The sequence below is a fragment of the Triturus cristatus genome, chromosome 3_1 (assembly GCF_964204655.1).
Source record: "Triturus cristatus chromosome 3_1, aTriCri1.1, whole genome shotgun sequence".
Lineage (NCBI taxonomy): Eukaryota > Metazoa > Chordata > Amphibia > Caudata > Salamandridae > Triturus > Triturus cristatus.
The window spans coordinates 434,281,628-434,302,319 of NC_140583.1; the positions used below are offsets into that span (position 1 = coordinate 434,281,628).

Consider the following 20,692-nt stretch of genomic DNA (forward strand, 5'->3'; position numbering starts at 1 on the left):
TATAAGGTTGCATCGCAAAGACAACATGCGCTAAATGACAAAATTCATGAACACCAGTCAAATGAAAAAATATGTGAGTTAATTAATCCAACAATGATATGGATGAATCAAGGTGATCACCACGTAGGTGGGAGAAAAAAATATACCGTGACTCTATAATGTGTACACTTAAACGAGACAATATTCGTAAGAATGAGATAGCCCATGACTTTAGAATTCGAAGTTTCGTGAAATGAGAAGAGACTCAAAAATAAACATCACCCGTGAGTTTAGTGAAAGAAACACACACCGTCAACGTACCCTTACGTTGACGGTGTGTGTTTCTTTCACTAAACTCACGGGTGATGTTTATTTTTGAGTCTCTTCTCATTTCACGAAACTTCGAATTCTAAAGTCATGGGCTATCTCATTCTTACGAATATTGTCTCGTTTAAGTGTACACATTATAGAGTCACGGTATATTTTTTTCTCCCACCTACGTGGTGATCACCTTGATTCATCCATATCATTGTTGGATTAATTAACTCACATATTTTTTCATTTGACTGGTGTTCATGAATTTTGTCATTTAGCGCATGTTGTCTTTGCGATGCAACCTTATAAGAAAGTTGTTTGTAAATACTTTGTTTTACGATGATTATGAGGACTCCAGTTTGACTGCCTCTCTTTCTTTTTAGTTATTCTGATTGTCAAAGATTACCCCTGAAGAAGGGTTTGACCCGAAATGCATTGGGTATATCGTTTAAACCACAATGGATGATTGAATTCCGTTACCTTGATGATTGTTATTCATTTGGAAAACACAGAACAAAACACACTGTTCGACAAATCAATAAATTGATTCGCTAAAATTGATGTCTCCATGAGTAAGACTTTTTTGCTACACTCGACAAAAATTTGTAATGGCTAGGATAGCCTGGATATAAGTGCTCACGCTAGCAAACGGCATTGTTCTGATTGCACTATTGATTGGCATATCACCTACGTCGCCATAGGATAGGCGAATTGGCGTTTGAAGCACAGGTTGAAATCAGTTATATTTTGATGAAATCACGAAATAGTGTGCACGTTGGCAATTGACTTGTATGCTCCCATGTGACCTTTTTCTCCACGGATAGTTTCATGAGTTGGGATGGATTAGGATTTCTTGTAAGGTCCAGTGTATTTATACTCTCCCTCAACAAGTTTTCATGCATCTGTTCGTCATCCCTCGTAGATTTGACCATCGTGTGCGTGAAGGTTCCTCGATGGAGTTTGATTTGAATGGACGTTGATGACAAGCTAACAGAAGAGGACGGCAAAGTGGAGATGGTGTGTATACCGTTCTGTGCAGCTGGTGTTTCTAAACTGGAGATGAGGCCAGGAGCCGTAATTTGAACTGATCTGGTTGTTAATTAATTTTCCTGTGCTGGCCTGGTGTATCAATAGAGTATCAACGAGGGATCCAAGCGTAGCCGTTATTTGAGTTGGGATCGATGACAAGTCACTTTGTATGCCGTATACCAGTTTTTCTATGTTTGGTTTTCTTTGGGTGCTCTGAGTGTCTCCCAATGTGGGAGACTGTTCCTTTTTCTGATTACTGACAACTAAGTCCTTTATGTCTGAGTTGTTGGAATTCGAGCTGGTGCTCTTATTGAAAATGGGGAAGAATTTGACCGGCTTTCCTGGTTGTACAATTGTGCCTATTCTTGATCCTGGGCCTGTTGTCACCTGGAACCTTTTTTGTAGGTGCTGTTTTTTGGAGTGTTTTTTCAGTTTCTTTGTTGCTCTTCTGGATAGAAGAGGTTCCCCTGAGACATGAGTGTTAGGGGCTTGCTGGGAGCTGAGAGAGGGCTCTTCTGAGGTGTGAGCATTGGGAGCTTGATGGATGGGGCTCACGGATAAATCAGAGTTTGTGTAGGAACTTGAGGCATTGGAGTGGGCATTTGCAGTTGTGCATTTGTTACGGTGAGGGGTTGCCGTCTGGTGTGCTGGTTCCCCTGTAGGCATTGGGGTACTAGTTGCGGCCTCTCCGTTATCCTTTTGGGTGTCTGCAGATGGACAATTTTTCTTAACGTTGTCTAATTAGGTCCACCGAATTTCGGGTAGTGTAGTCAATTTGTCTATTAGTTGAGTACAAGAACACGGTTGGCCCACCACCGTCTGGTCAATTTGTGTTCGATCAGAGTTAGCCTGTTCCCTAGAACCACTAATGTTGTTGATATCGACTTAATAAGGTCAATCTGGAGCTCCATTTTTTGTGACTGCCAGAGAAGAGCTTTGGCTATTGTGTCTTGTTTATAAAAGGAGAAATCTTCCCTGTTGTAGTCTGCTGGGCTTCCCAAGCTGGCTTGGTCGTTGCTCTCTTCATATAGATGGGGCGGCGAGTGATAATTAGTATTTGTGACTCCGTTAAATGTCAGGCCCTGGTGTTTGGGATAGGGATACTTCCATTTGTGCATCTATTTGGGCTTCTAGAGTTGTTAAGAATTCCTGTGATAGGGCCCCCTGGACAAGTTCCAAGTTCCATCACTTCAGCTCCCCTTGTGAGGCTTATGTTTCTGGGGAGACTGGCGGGCTTAGTTGAGTAACTGTTCCCTGTGCTGAAAGACCTGCATGAACTTGCGCTATTATTATGGTGTAGGTATTTCCCCGGCCGATCGGTGTGGGTCACCGACTTGATGGAGTGAAGGTGGGAGTTTGATCTCCTTAGGTCCTTAGGCTGGGTCGAATCTGGGCTCAGCGAGGCTGCCCAATTTAAAGATTGGGAGCATCTGGGTTATTCCTTCGGACCCTTCTTAATGTTGCAGTTGTGTTTGTGGTTAATGGTGGAATGTGAAGGATGAGTGATTCTTTGGAAATCGCTTTGGATTCTGCCCCGTGGAGGAGGGTGCGGAGGCTTGCCTGGCGGTCCTTCCATGGATGGGCTCTTGTTCAGAAAATTGTCAGTTTCCATTTTGAGTTCCATTGCGAGTTCTATTGTTGGATAAGTTTGTAGGTGTAGGTTACTGGTACCTGGAGGTTCTGGTAAGGTACTATCTTGCCCCCCTTCAGCTGCACCTGGGCACTCACTCGTGTGATCTGTTTGCCCCTTCCTAGCCGTGCCCGGACAACTCTTTTTGACCATCCTTGGTTTTTTCTTGTTTTGGTCTTTGGTCTTCGGCCTTGGCTACTAACACCTAAAGAGTGCCCTTTTTTCCAGGTGTCTTTCCCGGACCCTTTGGGTCTTTTGGCCAGAATGTCTGTATTGCTGATACCAGCCGCTTTCACATTGCTACAGGGGGATGCTGGCTTAATTCACTGCAACTTCCACCCACCCCTGTCCAAGGGCTTCTTCTGGATACCAACTACTGGCCAGGCTGGACTTGGCCCCTCTGACCCCCCCTGACACCTTTATGCCCCCCTTGGGCAATTTGTAAAGTCTGGTGAGGTGGTGGGCCAGATGGGGGGCCTGGGGTACATAGCCTAGAGGGTTAGGGCTAGAGGGCGGGCATCCACTTTACCCCCGCCTTCATAGGGGGAAGCGCTGCTGGAACTACTGGAAGTTCTAGCATGGCAGGAGGTGGTGGCAAGCTCCTGGACAGTGGTTGGATTTAAGGTGGGGTTCAGGTGAGTGGGACGAGTGGGGAACTTCAGGTTAGGTGCAGGCTGCACCCGGGACTGTTAGATTTGGGGTCTCTAGTTGGCACAGGTAGGTACCGGTGACAAATAGGGACCCTCTCCTCTAGTCAGGGTAAAGGGGTACACTCCTAAAATAACCCCTGCTCCCCCCCTTGGTAGCTTGGCACGAGCTGACAGGCTTATCTCAGAAGCAGTGTGTAAAGCATTTGTGAACACATACAGTGATCAAGTGGCAACACTACAGATGGACACCACACAGGTTTTATATAAAAAATAAGTATTCTTTATATAGATTTACCACATGACCATAAACGACAAAAATCCACAATACTGTTACTTTAAAATTGTAGTAGTTATTTTAAGTCTCTTTAGTTCTTAAATGCGACACTTTATGTCAATGTACCTTTAGATGCGACACGCAGGGCAACAAAAGTGTTGCAACGATATTGATGCGATGAAAGTTTGGTGCAAAGAAATAACGATGTGAGGATCTTCCTGAGGCGGCTCGCTTCTCTGATGTTGCAAGAGATCTCGGCTCGATGCGTCAGCTACAGCGGAGGCAGTCTTGTCCAGTGATGCAACAACAGCAGCTTTGGCGGCAAGACTCTTCTCCAGCGATGCGAGACGCTTCCGCTCAATGCGACAGTTACAGCGGCATCACCCTTGTTCAGAGATGAGACGGCAGCAGCTCCGACGGCCGCACGCTTCTCCGTGGATGCGTTGCGCTTTTCTTGATGCGGTGCAATGCGACAGCTACAGCGGTATCATCCAAGATGCGATGGCAGCGGCTGCGACGGCGACAAGCTTCTTCCTCGATGCAAGACTCTTCTCGTAATGCGGTGCAATGCGTCAGCTACAATGGCTGCGATGAAGTCACGCTTTTTCGGTGTTGCGGGCGCTTCTCGTGATGCGGTGCAATGCGACAGCTGCAGCGGCGACACCCTTGTTCAGTGATGCGACAGCAGCGGCTGCGACGGAGACACGCTTCTTCTCCGTGAGTCGCGCTTCCAGCTCCTTGCGACACGCAGTCCCTCAGAAGGCCCAAAACAGTAGCAGGCACTTCCAAAGAACTGGGGGGTTGAAGTCTGTTGTCCCTGAGACTTCAGCAGGAGGCAAGGTCTTTTCCAAGCCCTTGGAGATCCTTCACAAATTGAGCAAAAGTACACACAAAGTTTCTTTCTCCTCTCTTTGGCAGTAGGCAACCCCTGCAGGCCAATCCCCCAGTTTGAGGGATAGTCTCTCCTCAGTTTCTTCTTGGTTCCTCTCCTCAGCAAAGATTTCTTCTTGTTTCCCAAAGTGATCTACATTCTTGGGATCAGGGTCCCAATACTTATACCCAAAAATCCTTTGTCCTCTGAGGGCAGAGGGGCCTTTGCCTGGTCCAAACCAGTTCTGGTCAGTCCTGGAGCACTTTGTTTACCTGACTCCTTCTTTCCTTTCAGAGTGCAGGGCAGAGACATCAGACGCACCACAGGAGGTGGAGCCAGCATTGTGGAGGGAAGGCACAGAGACTAAAGTAGTGTCAGTGTGCTATCAGACATGGTCAGGGCACAGCAAGGAGCCCACTCGGAGACTCACAACCCATATGGGGGAGCTGCACTAGTGGGAGCCTTTTTGGGCAGGAAGAGTCCCCAGTTCGGTGCCCATTCAGCTTACAGTAAAAACATCAAGCCTTTTTGGGATCCCAGTTAAAAACCCTGGTACCCATCCTTTAATTGGGAAGTGTCTCTGGGCCCACCCTTCTGAACAGGTTTTTCGGGGCCTTTAGAAGTCTGTGTTTTCCCCCTTTGTGTCGCACATTTTTCCCCTTTCTTCTGGTAACGCTCACCTTGGGTCTTTCTGGTCTCTCTTGGTTTGACACAGTTGTCAGCCATCCTCCTCAACTCCTGAGTAGAGAACAACCCTAAGTCCACTAGTTACTGGTGCAGTTTTTCTGAAGTATAATAGCTTAACCAGTGCTCCTTCATAACCAAATTATAGAGCCCATCATAGTCGTGCACTTTAATGCTTTTTAACCAGCCGCCTGGAGTTTTGACTAAGAAGTCAGCAAAATCCACCCAGAACTGACTCAGAGTTTTGTGAAGTTCCCTGAATTTAATTAGGTACTCTTCATTGGTGAGTCCAAAGCCCTCAATCAAGGTATCCTTCATGAGTTCATAAAACTCAGCATCTGCATCAACCCACGTCAGGAGTCAATCCCTGCACTTTCCTGAGAATAGCTCCCAGGGTAGAGAGCCCCAATGTCTCTGGAGTAACTTCCTCATTTTACAAGCCATCTCAAAGGTAGTAAACCACTTTGTGCTGTAATCACCCTCAACATATTTGGGAACAATCCCTTGGTGGATTAAGGGATTAAAAGTTTCCTCTCTACCCCTATTTTGTTTGTTGCTGCCACTTTTGTAGATTGCGATTTTTAAAAGACGACCATTTGGTAGAAACTATTCAAGAGCATCAAAGGCTAAGGAGCAGCCTTTCAGGGTCTTCAGAATAGAATACATTTATTTCCTGGGAAAGGAAGTTGGCAATGTTTTTCTCGATATTTTGAGAGCTGGAATTGTTTGCAAAGTGCTTCAGAGCATGGGAACGAGCTCTAGGACGAACAAGGACTTCATTGATTTTGATTCAGCTGTCAGGATGGGAGCTGTGTGTCTTTTTCTTTGTTTTATGTTGTAAATTTTACTAGTCACCAAATATTCGAAAAGGTCCAGCATTAAAGTTCAAGTGACTACATGGCATATCATCATCACACCACCAAGTTTTACCTGGTTCCTTAAGAGATACCGAAATCCTGAGACCTTGCTAGGTCAACTACAGGACACCAAAAAGAGTCATCCAAAGAAACTTGAAGGATTTAAGGGCACTGTAATATACTCATTGGACTTCCAGGATTTGGAACCAGGTCCTTTCTGACTTTGGCTTTCCGCTACCCATGAGACATTCTGGTTCTGGAATATTTGTTGCATGTTTACCCAAGTTCATGATGACCAGAACGGGCTATTTTCACTTCCACTATGATTAGCGGTTTTGACCACAAGAAGTTAAAATTCTTTTGTGTGCCTTTTCAGAGATCAGCATGAGTTTTCTTTGCCTACACTTAACCACGAGCCATGAGTATTTGGTGATTTGTGCAAGTGTAACTGTTGCTAGACTAATCTAGAATATACGAGCCCACAATTGCACAAAGTTAATGAAAATAAAGATAAAGGGCTGTACCAAATCTTCCTGCTCTGCCCCATAGTTTCTGCCCTGTACATAGCTGCCCACATAGACATCCTTCTGAATCCGCAGAATTAAAGTTACTTGATTTACTGCACTTGCCCAACTTGTCCCAGTTTATAATACCTGTACATTATTTTATGAGAAATCCGATGTGCCGAATTTAATAAAACTTGAAACCTGGCTTTCAGAATAGCTGAAATCTGGAACTACGAGGAATCTAAATCAACAGAAAAGAACGGAAATCCCCTCCCTAACCCACCAGTCCCTCCCCCCTCCCTGGTGGTGGTGTAGTGTCTACAGTGCGCGTGTAATCTGTCAGGTTTGAGCCGTAGGTGCATCTTATTCTTACCTGACATCCACTGGAAAATAGTGTCCATTAATTCGTTTTTAAAATCATCACCAAATACTGCACGAGATTTTGGAAATGCCTCAAAGAAAACAGCAGAGATGGCTTGGCATAAGCAGTCAGCATACACCTGTAACATTATTTGATACCATTTAGAATTCCAGCTGTAACGCGAGAGCTACCTTAAATAACAACATATTGTACTTAAATGTATGTTAAAAAAGAAGACTGATCAAAATATAATACACGTATAAATGAAAGTAAAATATTCAAACTCAACACGTTCTTTTTCTGAGTGTCACAGAGAAGCTGCTGATGGTTTGCTACTGTCACATCAAATAGCAGGTGAGACTGGTACATGTTAGTGTTTAGTTTATAAAGACAATATAACTGCACATTATGCAACACTATGATGAAATGTCTTCCATTATAGGCAATTGCAACTTGCAAACCACTGCGCTTTTTCTGCCTCTCCCATTGTTTGGAAACGCAGCTGCTGTGTCTAGACCTGTTGCACTTCTCGTTCACAACCACTGGCGTAGCTAGGGGGGGGCGGTGGGGGCGGTCCGCCCCAGGCGGCACTATGTGGGGGCGGCGGCCGTGCGGCTCTCGTGGCCCATGGCGGAGGCCTTTCTAATTTATTTGGACACTCGCTGACACTACTGTCAGTTACTACAGTAGTGTCCGTGTATTCAAATAAATTAGAAAAGCCGCCGCCATGGGCAGCCAGTGCCGCGCGTGTGAACAGCAAGCACACTTAGGCGTGTGAACAGCAAGCACACTTAGAACACTTAGGACCTACGTAACCCGGTTGGCCAGCCCTCGCGCTGAAACGTAGCGCAGCACGGCAGTAGTGATGCGTCACGCGCACGCACTCGCCTCTCGTGAGCGCGGCCCTCAGCACGACTATTATCACCGGAGGCGGGCGGCAAACTCAAATTGCCGGCCCGCTGTTTTTCGTGGCCTGAACCTGCCTGCAGCCAGCCTTGCTTGCACCTTTGCAGCCTGGAGCACCTGAATTGTCACAGTGACAGCGCACAGCAGCGGCCTAATTAAGCCTGCAGCCACTGCCTTGAGAGAGGCAATTCTTGGAGCGCCACCGCCACACTCCGACCTCCGGACTCTGCCTAAGTAAGTGCCACCAGCCTGTTGAGAGTGGGGTAAAAAATCTGGATTAGTGCTCTGGGAAGGTGGAGGGAAATTATCCTGCCTCAAGAGGGAAACTTGCACAGAGGGCGGAGAGGGGTGTGTGTGTGTGTGGGGGGGGGGGGGGGGGGGGTGTCTAGGATGGTTCGGTCCTGGGTGAGGGGCAGACGCCTACAGGCGGGACAGTCAGCGAGGCAGACACCCACACTAGGGGAAAGTCGGGGTACCTGCACAAGCAGTGCTTTAAATGAGCAAGTGAGTACCTGCACTTCTCGGCAGAGGTGCAGTAGTAATTAGAGATTACCGACACTTCTCAGTAGTCAGTACCATACAGCTACTCTGAGTCCGCGAGGGCCTATTCTTCTGTATTCCAGTTTCAAGCATTAAGCCAAAGTGCTGTTCAACTGGTTTTTAGTTTAGTGTACTCAATCAGGTATAATGTGCGCAGTTGGCTACAGCTCCAGTTTTGTAATTTACCACCAGCATATTGATTAAGGGTACGCTGGGTGGTCACACAATTTTACCCGAAGCAGAACTTGAGTCAATATTTTATAGCTGCAGGATCGGACTGGCCTATAGGCAGGGCCACTGAAATTGTGTGGCAGGAGAGGGACGAATTATGCAGCAAGGTTGAGTAAATTCTGCGGCAAGACCAATTATGAAGCTTTATGCGGCACATTTTGTAACAGTATTACTTCATTAGTTTTTTAAATTGGTAACACTGTCTAGGCATTGGCTGCATCACATTAGTACCAGTTTAGTACAGAAATATAGCAATAAGCAATAGGAAGGCGGCCAGTCCTGCTTTGTAAAGTGCCTTTCACTACGCTGCAACATTTTTAGTAGCTTTTGAATCATTTAAGCAAGAAACAGATTCTGTTAAAATCTGCAGATTATGCGGAAGATGATGGACTGTGTGGCAAACATGGCAAATCTAAAATTATGGAAAAGTTTCTGCGGCCGCACAATAGCATAATTCCAGTGTCCCTGCCTTTAGGGCAATCTGGCAGTGCCCAATGGTCTGGTCTGATTGGTCAGTGTGTGGGCTGGCTTTTTGTTTGTGTCCTGTTTTATTGTCTTGTGGGTCGGTTTTTACTGTTGATTTCCCTGACAGTACCATAAACATGGTCTTCAGAAAACACAAATAGTTGCAGTCTACTATATCTTGCAAAACACACAGCGTGTTTTTACAACTTTAAAAGTGTCCCAATTTGCATACATGAGACTTTTTTAGCTTTCTGATTCACTATTGGGGCAACTTTTTATTTTTATTTTCAGGCCTGGGTCTATTTTCCTCCCAGTGCAACACTGCAGAGCTGCATTGATAAACAGTGTTAGTGAAAAACAAATTTGAGGCGAATTTCAACCTGCACCTTGTTTTAAAAGGGGACCCCTGAGGTGCAGGCTTGCTGTACTTTGGGGTGCCGCTGTGAATGTTAAATTAGCATTGTCGATTTCATTGAACAATTTTAGTGCCTGCCGCTCCGAGTGCACTACGAGAAATAACGACTGGTGGAGAGATCTGGGAAGGCAAGCTGAGGGGACGGAAGGGGACGGTGGTAGGTGGTGGGGGTGCAGAACGCGCCTGTGAGTCGATGTAGCACTGAGAACGGCATAGCAATAAGGCAGTCATGGCTTTGGCAGCAGGGAGGTATCTGGGCAAGTACACAGTTGCAAGATTAAACGTTTTCCGGGACAGAAACATGCACAGAGGGGAAAAACGACACATTTTTGGAGTATCGAACGCTGCATCAAAGGGAGAGCGGAACATAGGGGCATATTTACAAGCCCTTATCGCCCAGGAACGTCACTTTTTCTGACATTCCGGTGGCGATAAACCCTTCGTCTTATTTACGAGGCAGCATTAAACCACTGAACTTGGCTTAAAGCCACCTAGTAAATTAGACCCCATTTCACACTGCATTGTGCAGCACAAATAGAAACAGCAAAACACCATGAATCATTTAAAGAAAATGACAATTTGCAACTTCTATGTGTGCTGCATAATGAAGTTACAAATCACGATTTGTTTATGTGCAGGAAGGGACACCTTCCTGCACATAAACAGACATTCCCACCAAGGTAGACACCCTTGCACTATGGTTCAAGGTTGCCTGCGTTGGCGCTAGGCAGCTAGATTTAGCACCAGCGCCAGGGGAAACACAGGGGTGCACCGCATTCTTGTGAATACGGTGCATCCCTGCATTTTTAAAATGGCGCAGCGAGGCATTAGCAATGTTTGTTTAATGCCACATTTCGGCATGTAAATTTGCCCCTTAGTACCATGTTCGTAAGATATGGCGCTGCTTCTCTCCACTGCTGCTGGCGCATCTAAGTTCCCTTCCTTTCTGGTGCTTTGCAGCTGTTAGAGTTTCTCTTTGCTCAAATGGGAGTAATTTCTGATATTTATATGTTTCCCTTGTCTTCTTTGCTTGATTTTGCTCGGGAGAAAGTGTCACTCTTAGTCATTGAAATGTCACTCATAATTACACTAAAATTATGAAAATGACACACATAGCAATCTGAAATCTTGGCAGTTATGAGTTGAGTCTGGGGCAGTGGCAGTGCTGGGCGATAGACTGCAGCAGAACCAACCCCTTCGGTAGAGACCCTGCCACCACTGTGGCGTACTGGAGCCTGAGGAAGGTAAGAGCTAAACATTTGTCACAAGGGGAGGAAAGGATCTTTGGTGAGTGGCAGGGCAGTGGGCACAAGTCCTATAAAAAGAAGTGGGGGGGACTAACCAAGTTAGGCAGTTAGCAAATGACATAATGACACGTGCCATCCCTAGCTGCCAAGGTTTCAGATTGCTATGTGTGACATGTTCATAATTTCAGTGTGTTTATGAGTGACATTTGACACTTTCTTCCGAGCAAAAATCAAGCAATGAAGATGAGGAAACATAAATATCAGAAATTTGACCCATTTGAGCAACGAAAAACTCTTAGAAGATCTAAAACTGCTGCAAATGCCTGCTGCAGCTGACTATAATTAAAATGACAGCTATGGACCTCTAGAAAGCAGGTCACATGGCTTTGCTAAAAATTAACACCGAAAAGAGCAAGGCCCTGCGGTTAGGCTGTAGAACCACTGGAGCGAAGCTGTGCAATAAGAGCCACTGACAATACAAGACAACAGTTTAGTAGAGAACACAGATCTTTACTGGACCCCACTAATGTAGAAGGGGTATTGCTGGGTGCATATGAGGCATTCAGAGTTGTAGTGGCATGAGCATCACCAGAGCCTGCCTTGATGTCCTGGCATAAATATTTCTAGTGTCGCAAAGCGAGTGACAAGTTACACACCAAGTATAAATACACCAGACGCCACTTCAAGCAAAGATTGAAATTTGTTTTTGGCTCCCATGGCTCATTAGCAGCTTGGTCTTCAGTTGGGTATTCAGTCCACCCTGCATTGCTGTTTAAAGCCTGCAGCACAGCAGGTGTCGAAAGACCCCTAAATCCAACACCCCACCTTCAGATCCAGATTCACACAGGTAAGTGCAAAAGTAGTCTGTCTCGAGTGACAGTCACAACGCACACTGATGAGAGTACTTGTCTGTGAACATGTGGCTGTTTGGAGAGAGCTCAAATAATAAACCAGGAGAGAAGAATCACTAAACTCCATGCTGCTGTCTCTGTCCCACATGGGACCTGGGCCCAGACTATATCAGGGCGTGAGAGGCCCTAACTCAAATCTCAATTGCCTCAGGCCTATACCATAAATTCATTAGTCAGCTGACTCACGGACTCCGGCCACCACAGTGAGCATGTGCATGATACCATGATTGCTGGGCAAGCCTCAGGAAAGCCTGTGAGAGACCCATAGCAGTCACAGTCAGGCAGGATGATAAATATGTTTGAAAGTATTTTAAAAAAATCACACCAGTATATTTAAGCGAGTGGCCCCGGGGTGCTGTGCGCAGCCTCTACAACTGCAAGTTCAGATAGTTAACACTTACTTGCACTAGTTATTAGACCAAGGTAAAACTAGCATTCCAATGATACATGTGAGAAGCATTTATGGCCAAAATTTGACAGTAGGGTGAGATTCAAAATTCGAGTCCGAGACTTAACCTCACACAATCACAGGGCTACGTATGCCAGGGGCGGCAATCTGAGGGATAGCCCCGGGCGCCACAAGCTCTAGCTACGCCTCTGTTCACAACCCTCTTTCTTTGAAGATCTGGATGCCATTGAAGCCTGCGTCTTTAGCATCTCATCTGGATTTGTTTTAACTTACAGGTCTTAACACCGTGCACCCGAATTTTGGGTCTTCGGTTTTCGCTGTCCGTGCATACGTATAATCCTTGAGGTACACTAGGTCTCATGTTATTTTCCTCTTGCTTTTATCCTACTTTCCCAACTACTATATCACTACTCCCATCCTCTGATCATGTTCTGTTGTTTATGACTGTCGGATACTCCGCCATCTTCACTTTCATTTGCTAAATTCTTTAATGAAATTGCACGGTTTCTTTTTGGAACAGTTAGTAGCCTTGGTCCAGGAGTGGTAGCAGTAAAACATATTTTATTAAAACAAATAAACACCGTTTAATAGTACAATCTGCACCTCCACAGAGAACGAGAACAATAAAGTTATATTCAAATAAACAATATTATAAATTAGATTTTTCTTTAAAGGAAAATACTCAAATAGAAATAGTTGATTTGAAACATATAAAGTAATAATATATACGGAATGCACAGCAACATTGAGCCAAAAGATCAAGTTACTTACCTTTGGTGACAATCTTTTTGGTGGACTCTCTATCCAACTGCAGGCTCCTCGCCTTGTGAATAATCTTCAGACATCAGACTGGATGTGTAAAATTCAGAACTGCTCTGTGCATCACTGGGTGATGTCACGTCAATATCATACTGCTCCGGAAGTGACACGTGGAGCCAGTGGCGGCTCGCCGTGGGAGTGCTGCTGGGTCGTGGGGTGGGGCGGGGATGGGGCAGGGTGGGGGGGTAGTGGAGTCCGACATACGACGGACAGAAGTAAGGTAAGTTTAAATAAATAAAACAATTTAACATGCTCGCGCTGCATCGCCAACTCGGCGATGCAGCACACATAAAGGTAAATTGTTTTATTTATTTAATTACTTACCTTACTCCTCTCCGTCGTATGTCAGACTCCACTACCCCCAACCCTGCCCCTCCCCCACCCCGCCCCATCACCTGCGGCACTTCCACTGCTAGTCGCCACTGTGTGGAGCAGTATAAAAGTGCCACCCCTGCGTACTTACGTCAGTTGCTTTCTCAGCTGTCCATGCCCTCAGATGCAGAGCCCACCGACAAATTAGTTTTACCAGTGTGCAGATTTCTAGATTGGGACCTTTTCAGATGGAAAGGAGTCCAATTCACAGAATGGAGAGGCAGCAGGGCTGGTGAGGAACCTTTGGCTAAATAGAGCAATCTACCAGAAATATTGTTCCTGAAAGTAAGAAACTGGTTCTTCTGATGGATACTTCAATCCACAGATTCATCACCTTGTGAATAGACACCAATGCAGTACATCCCAAAGTGGTGAGTCTGGGAACTGGCTCAGATCAAAAACTCCTGCAGGACAGAATGAGCAAAATGCCCCTCTCAACAATCATTCAATCAATCAATAAGGATTTATAAAGCGCTGCTAATCCTCTGATAGGGTATCCAGGCACTTGTATGTCCCAGAGGCTTATTCAAACAGCCAGGTCTTGAGGGCCATTCGGAATTCCGGTAGTGAGGTGATGATCAGGAGGTGTGTGGGGAGGCTGTTCCAGGTCTTTGCTGCGATGTGGGAGAAGGAGTGTCTTCCACTTCTGCTTCGGTAGATGTGGGGAGTGTGGGCAAGTGAAAGGGAGGCGTAGCGTAGTCTTCTCAACGGTTGGCGGAAGTTCAGGCGGTGGTTAATGTATGCATGTCCTTGGTTGTGTAGATCCTTGTGTGCATGGACCAGCAGCTTGAATTGTCATCTCTTTTATACAGGAAGCCAGTGCAGTGGGCTGAGATGGGGTGTGATGTGGGTTTGTTGGGGAAGACCAAGAATGAGTCTGGCAGCATCTTTCTGTATGGTCGGAAGTCTCTGTAGAACATGTGCGACGATTCCTTTGTAGAGGGCATTGCCATGGTCGATTTGGCTGATGAAGAGGGCCTGTGCCACGGTGCATCTCAGGTGTAGGGGTAGCCACTTGAAGATCTTACGTAGCATGCGCAGAGTGAGGAACCAGGCGGAGGAGACAGCATTGATCTGTGACTTGATGGTGAGCTAGTTGTCAATGATGATTCTGAGGTTTCTGGTGTGGTCGGAGGGAGTGGGTGTGTGTCCTAGGTCTGATGGCCAACAGGAGTTGTTCCTTGTGTTGCTGCTGTTGCCAAAGATCAATGCTTAGTCTTGTCTGTGTTCATGTGCAGGCAGTTGTTCTTCATCCAGTCGGTGACGTTTGTCATGCATCTGTGGAAGTTAATTCTGGTGGAGGTAGGGTCAATGATGAGTGAGAGGATGAGTTTGGTGTCATCTGCGTAGGAAATTATGTTGAGACCGTGGGATCTGATGATGTTGGCCAACGGGGTCATGTGCATTGAAGAGCGTGGGACTGATGGATGAGCCCTGAGTTTGTCCCTTTGGATGCCGATGTGGTGGAGACTTTCGATTAGGGTGTGGTGGGATACTGTGCTGAAGGCTGCCGAGAGCTTGAGGAGGATCAAAGCTGCTGTTCCCCTCAGTCGGGGAGGGTTTGGATGTCATCGGTGGCTGTGATCAGGGTGGTTTTGGTGTTGTGATCAATGCGGATGACGGATTGGGAGGCGTTGAGCAGCTAGTTCTGCTCCAGGCGTGTCATGAGTTGATTGTTGTTGCTCTTTACCAGTACCTTCGTCAGGAATGGGAGCAGGGAGATTGGCCAGTAGTTTTTGAGTTTGCGGGGTGAAAAATGGGTCCAGCCTCTGTCCTGCGGCGTATAGGGTCATGGACTATCTGGGTCCATCCAAGGCTTCTAATAATGTAGAGGAGGTGTGCATTGTTTTTTTTGGTTTTGTTGTTGAGGTCGTCTATGTGTAAATGTAGGTCACAGAGGAAGATGTAGTCCTTGGAGTCTAAGGTTAGTGTCACAATGAAGTCTGCGATGGTGTTGCAGAAGCTGGAGCGCAGGCCTGGGGGTTGGTATGCGAGGGTGCCCCTGATGGTTGTCCTGTTGTCGTGTGGAGCTTGAACTTGAGATGTCCATGGGGGTGATGGTGTTGTTGATGGTACACTGTATGGTCTCTTTTATGGATGATGGCTGTTCCTCCTACCGGCTTGTTGATGGGGTCCTGGTGAGTGTTTTTAATTCCATTAGGGATCACTGTGGCAATGTCTGGGATGGACGTGGGGTTAAGCCAGGTCTCAGTGAGGAAGACTATATCTAATGCAAGGGTGGCAATGAGGTCCCATAAACAGACCTGACTGTCAAGGCATTAGCACTTCATAAACGTGTGAATCAAAGCCCACGTGGATGCCTTACAGATTTTTAGTAAACAAGAAAAACAGGAGCAAGCCCGTTAACCTAGCTGAGACCGGGTAAATATGGTAACAAAAATAATGTCTCAACAGGGAAAATAAGTCAGGGGACCAATAAATACACAATTTAATCAAAAGACCAAGGAGGGACAAGAGAGACCAAGGAATTGAAAAAAGAGACAATTTTTATGATTAGATACACAATTGGTATATACAATTTAGAGTAACCATAACGAACATATGTGCACTGACAGTGAAGTGAACGACGCAGTGACATAAGTGTTAAGATGACAACATGGTGCGGCAAATTAATTCGGATAAATTCAGGGTCAAGGAAGAATATACACAATGAACAGTTTACGAAATATCTTTGAAGTCACAAAAGGCCCTTTAACTAGCCGCAAATAATGCTGTCCAGTCGACGACGTTTCAACCTCCTTGCGTTGAGGTCATCATCAGGACTATGGTTATCAAAATATTTTAAAAATACCTGTGTACGGGGTTAATTAATTCACAGCGTCATAGCTGAATACAGGAAGGTATTAGGACAAATGAATATGGCAGCAACAAAGAAGGTCCGTCAATCTAGGGGGGTATCTTAAGGTGTCTATAAAGGACAAAGGAGGAACGAAGGCACACGAAAAAATCCGCCTTGAAGGGTATTAGTTGCTGTACTGTAGTCAGCAATCAGGGACAAAATGTAATTCTGGAAATCAAGTCTGGGAAAGTTCGGAGCATGCGGCGGTAGAAATCCACGGCGCTGTGTGAATCAGCGATTAGGATGGGCTTGTCAAGTTGCCAAAAACGGGATCAGTCCAGGAAGAGTCACGCAGTCAGAACGAGTCGTTCACTTGTTCACTTCACTGTCAGTGCACATATGTTCGTTATGGTTACTCTAAATTGTATATACCAATTGTGTATCTAATCATAAAAATTGTCTCCTTTTTCAATTCCTTGGTCTCTCTTGTCCCTCCTTGGTCTTTTGATTAAATTGTGTATTTATTGGTCCCCTGACTTATTTTCCCTGTTATTACAGATTTTTAGAACATGCAGTCCACATGCTAATGTAGTGGTAGGAGCTTTAACCCTAGTGGAATGAGCCAATAAGCTTTCTAGCGGCTCATTTTCAGCAATGCATTGCATATCTTTATGCGTAGAACAAGCCACCTGTAGATTTTGCATTTTTGCTCTGCTCTGCCCTCCTTTGCTCTGGAAAACCCTACAAGGAGCTGTTCATCCCCTTGGTGTTCCTTAGTCCAATCAATATAGAAACTCAATAGTCTTATAGGATCCAAATGATTGAGTCTCTCTTCCTTCTTCTAGTGATAAGGTAGACCCAAAAATACCAAAAGGGTGATGGCCTGACCGGCATGGACAGGAGTAACCACTTTCTGTAAAAAGGAAGCTTGGGTCCTAAACATCAACTTGTCTGGGAAGAAGGTTGTGTAAGGTGGGTTTACACTGAGCACCTGAAGTTCACTCACATGTCCAGCTGATGTTATGGTGATGAGAAAGACTGTCTATAAGTTCAGAAGTTTCAAGGGTCAACTGTGTGGTGGCTCATACATATCCAGAATGGCTCCCATGAAAACGAGCATCTGTGAAGAAGTTAGGTGTGACTTTGGCTTGTAAATAGTGAATTCCAACGATTTCTGGATGTTCGCTGTTGTCTGGAGTTGGTTGATGACTGTCTGCAGTGAGCCCGCTTTCAACAGCCAGTCATCAAGTTAGGGGAAGCCTGGTACCCTTGACCCCCGTAGATATGCTACAATCACCAGTATCACTTTTGTGAACAGCCGAGAGGCACTTGTGAGGCTAAAGGGAAGCACTGTGAAGTGAAAATGCTCTTGGCCTACTGGACGGCAGGGAGCACCTGCAGGACTGGGATGTGAAAATAAATGTGCTGCAGGTCTCACAGGAACATCCAGTCTCCAGAGTCGAGAGCAGGCTTGACCTGGTCTAGCATGACCATCTAAAATAGGACAAAGGCTTATTTTATATTTTCAAGAATGTGAGCACTAAGTACAAGTCCCATTGGGGTGACACAAAGGATTTTGGTGGAAATAAATGTTGCAAACCTTTCAAAAACCACATCACAACTGGTGATTTAAATAATGAGGACTAATCTATCAACTACATGAAGGCCAAAAGAGCCAATAGGTAGCCCTTTACAGTGTCCAAAGCAAGTCCTTGCTGGGCTAGGGATAGAACAAACAACAAAGATCCAAACAATGTTGCCAAAAAAGGGCCAATGTAGTAGGTGTGGCATCAATCTACAAATTTGTCCCAATGGCTGGCATATATTGATTTACATCTATGACCTTGAGATGGAGGCCAAAGGAGGTCAACTGCTGCCACGCATTCTCCAAGGAAGGAGATGCAAAATGTGCAGGCCTGGGCAAAACACCCTTCCTTGCTGCTGCTACAGAAGATCCTCCAGGTGTGACAGCATTATCAGGAAACCTGCGCATGCCTAGATGTTTCATGTACAACACACTCCTGGCTCAATATGGTGCCACTAGGATGACTTGGGCCCACTCGTTCCCGATTTTCTTCAGAACTCAGGGCAGGAGAGGCAGTGGAGGAAAAGCACACAGGATTCCTGAGCTCCACGTTAGATGGAAGATGTCTCCAAGTGTAAGCAGCTTTAGAAACTCCAGCATGCAGAAGTGCTGACATTGCACATCTCAGTGGTGGCAAAAAGACTGAGACAGCTATTCGTAGAAGCCAGTCTGCTCCACCTCTGCGTGGAACTGCCATTTGTGGCCCAATAGCCACTTGTGAACGAGTTTGTCTGCTAAAGCATTTAAAGATCCCTTCGAGTGGTTTACCACCAGAGAAACCCCTTTGCAGTCCAGCAACTTCTAGAGGAGCAAAGCCTCTCAACACCCCACACTGCTTGTTGTAGTATCACAGCGGTGATATTCTCCATGAGTACCTGCCTCCCTTTGAAGGTGGTAGGAAGGCCTACAACACCAAGTGAACTGACCTCAAGTCCACCAATTTGATGTGGAGTTGAGCCTCCGCCAGAGACCAGAGGCCTCTGATCTTCACCTCTTCGAGATGGACTCCCCAGCCCAGCAGTAATGCATCTGTGACCATTGTCTGGGTGGGATAAGGAGAGGGGCCTGCCACTGATTAAATCTTGGATCACTTGCTCCACTGAAGTTCTTTTGCAGCCCCCATGAAATCCTATGTTTAATTTGACCGTGGCTGCTGGTGAGAGCCACCTGCATTTAATTTTTGTGAACTGGCACATACTTTCCCTCTTCAGACATTTCCCAAGAGCAAGAGAGGAAAAAAGCCCACAAAGGATAAAGAGGTGGAAGAGAAAGATGGGAAAAACCATAACAAAGACATAAGGGAAGAACCCACAAGAGTGAGTTAAAGGGGTTGTGCAGTGGATTAAAGAGACCTTGGTTGGATTCAAGACTATGAACCCTTGGCATTCGACGTGCTGACATTTATTAGGGCTGGTTGAGGGATTCTGAGCAGAGCTTTGGGCACCGGCACTCATTATTTTCAAAGTATTGTCAAAATCTCTTCTGGGATTTGAAGTCCCAGTACAGAGCCCGCATGTGCCATCTGGCATGCATTACCACCAGAAAGCTAACAATACCAGCAGCTTTAGAGTCATCCATGCTGAGATCCAGGACAGAGGCTCCATTGGCATCACAACACAAATGTCCTGGTTGCTCCACTTGGGGTGAAAGGGCTGCCACTGTACAGTAGCCAGAATGGCTCAGATGAAAGAAAGTCTCTGCAAAGGAGTCAGTGATGTTGATGATGAACCCCAAAGTTGTTAGGAGGTTAAACATTATCTGGAGTTGGTTGACAACTGCCTACGGCGAGCCCTCTTTGTAAAGTCAGTTGTCGAGTTAGGGGAAGTCTGGTACCCCTAAACTTCATAGATATGCTGAGCCCACAAACATTACTTCTGTGAGTACCTGAGGGGCACTGGTGAGGCCAAAGAGGAGCACTAAGAAGTGTAAATGCTCTTGTCCCACTGAACCGTAGGGCCTGCAGGACTAGGATATCAAAATAAACATTCTGCAGGTCCAACATGACCATCTGGCCTCCAGGGTCTTGGGCCTAGGGCAGGCAAGACCTGGACTAATGTGAGCATCCTGAATTTGTCCTTCTGCAGAAAGAAGTTGAGAGGGTGAAGATCTAAATTAGGAAGAACGTCTCTTTCATTCTTCGGCATAAGGAGGTAGCGGGAGTAACACCCTGTTCCCACTTCTGAGGCCAGAACCCTCTCTTTCTTTGGCACTTCCTGCAGTAAGATTTACTGGTGCTTCTCCATTTGCCACCCTGAAGACAGTGGAAGGTGAAGGGAAAAGCCCTGGGAGACAGTTTGTAGAGCTAACTTGTCTGGCATGGTGACCTCTCACCCCTGGAAAAAATATTGGATCCTGCCTTTGACAAGGTGGCTATGTACAAACAAGGACCCACTAAGGTGGTTTTGCAGTTGCGGTCCCTGGGGTGGCACGGCACTGTTGCTTCTGCTGGCCTCGTGGTCACTCGGAACTGCAGCATCGGCCACGAAAAAGGTAAAAAGGCTGGGTTGCTGAAGGAGAGGTCTGGCATTGATGGACAGGGAAACATATGCTATAGCCATGAACAGGTTGAAATTGCTAGTGGAATTGCCTTATAGCAGCAGACAGACTCAAGAAAAGTGCTGTGGCTCTGCTCCCTTTAAATAGTTCCAAGGCTGAGTCTGCTTTATCCCTAATAGGGTAAGAGCTGTCAAAAGCCATGTCCATTAAACATGCATATAGGGCCCCGGAGAAACTTGTAACACTCACCCGGGCTTGGTAGCAGAGAGCCACACTGGTGGCCATGACACATCCTAAGCAATCAGTCGTGTCCAGTCCTGAGCTTATTACAAATGTTGCC

General features: G+C 46.0%; 1 protein-coding gene across 1 annotated transcript in view; it reads right to left on the bottom strand.

Moving 5' to 3' along the window:
* The window catches only part of FAM227B (family with sequence similarity 227 member B), a 3,353,280-nt gene that overhangs the window by 1,959,876 nt on the left and 1,372,712 nt on the right, over nt 1-20,692 (bottom strand). Inside the window, exon 8 of the mRNA XM_085646151.1 lies at nt 7,169-7,295. Coding sequence (XP_085502277.1) covers nt 7,169-7,295 — 127 coding nt within the window. The remainder of the gene's footprint in view (nt 1-7,168; nt 7,296-20,692) is intronic.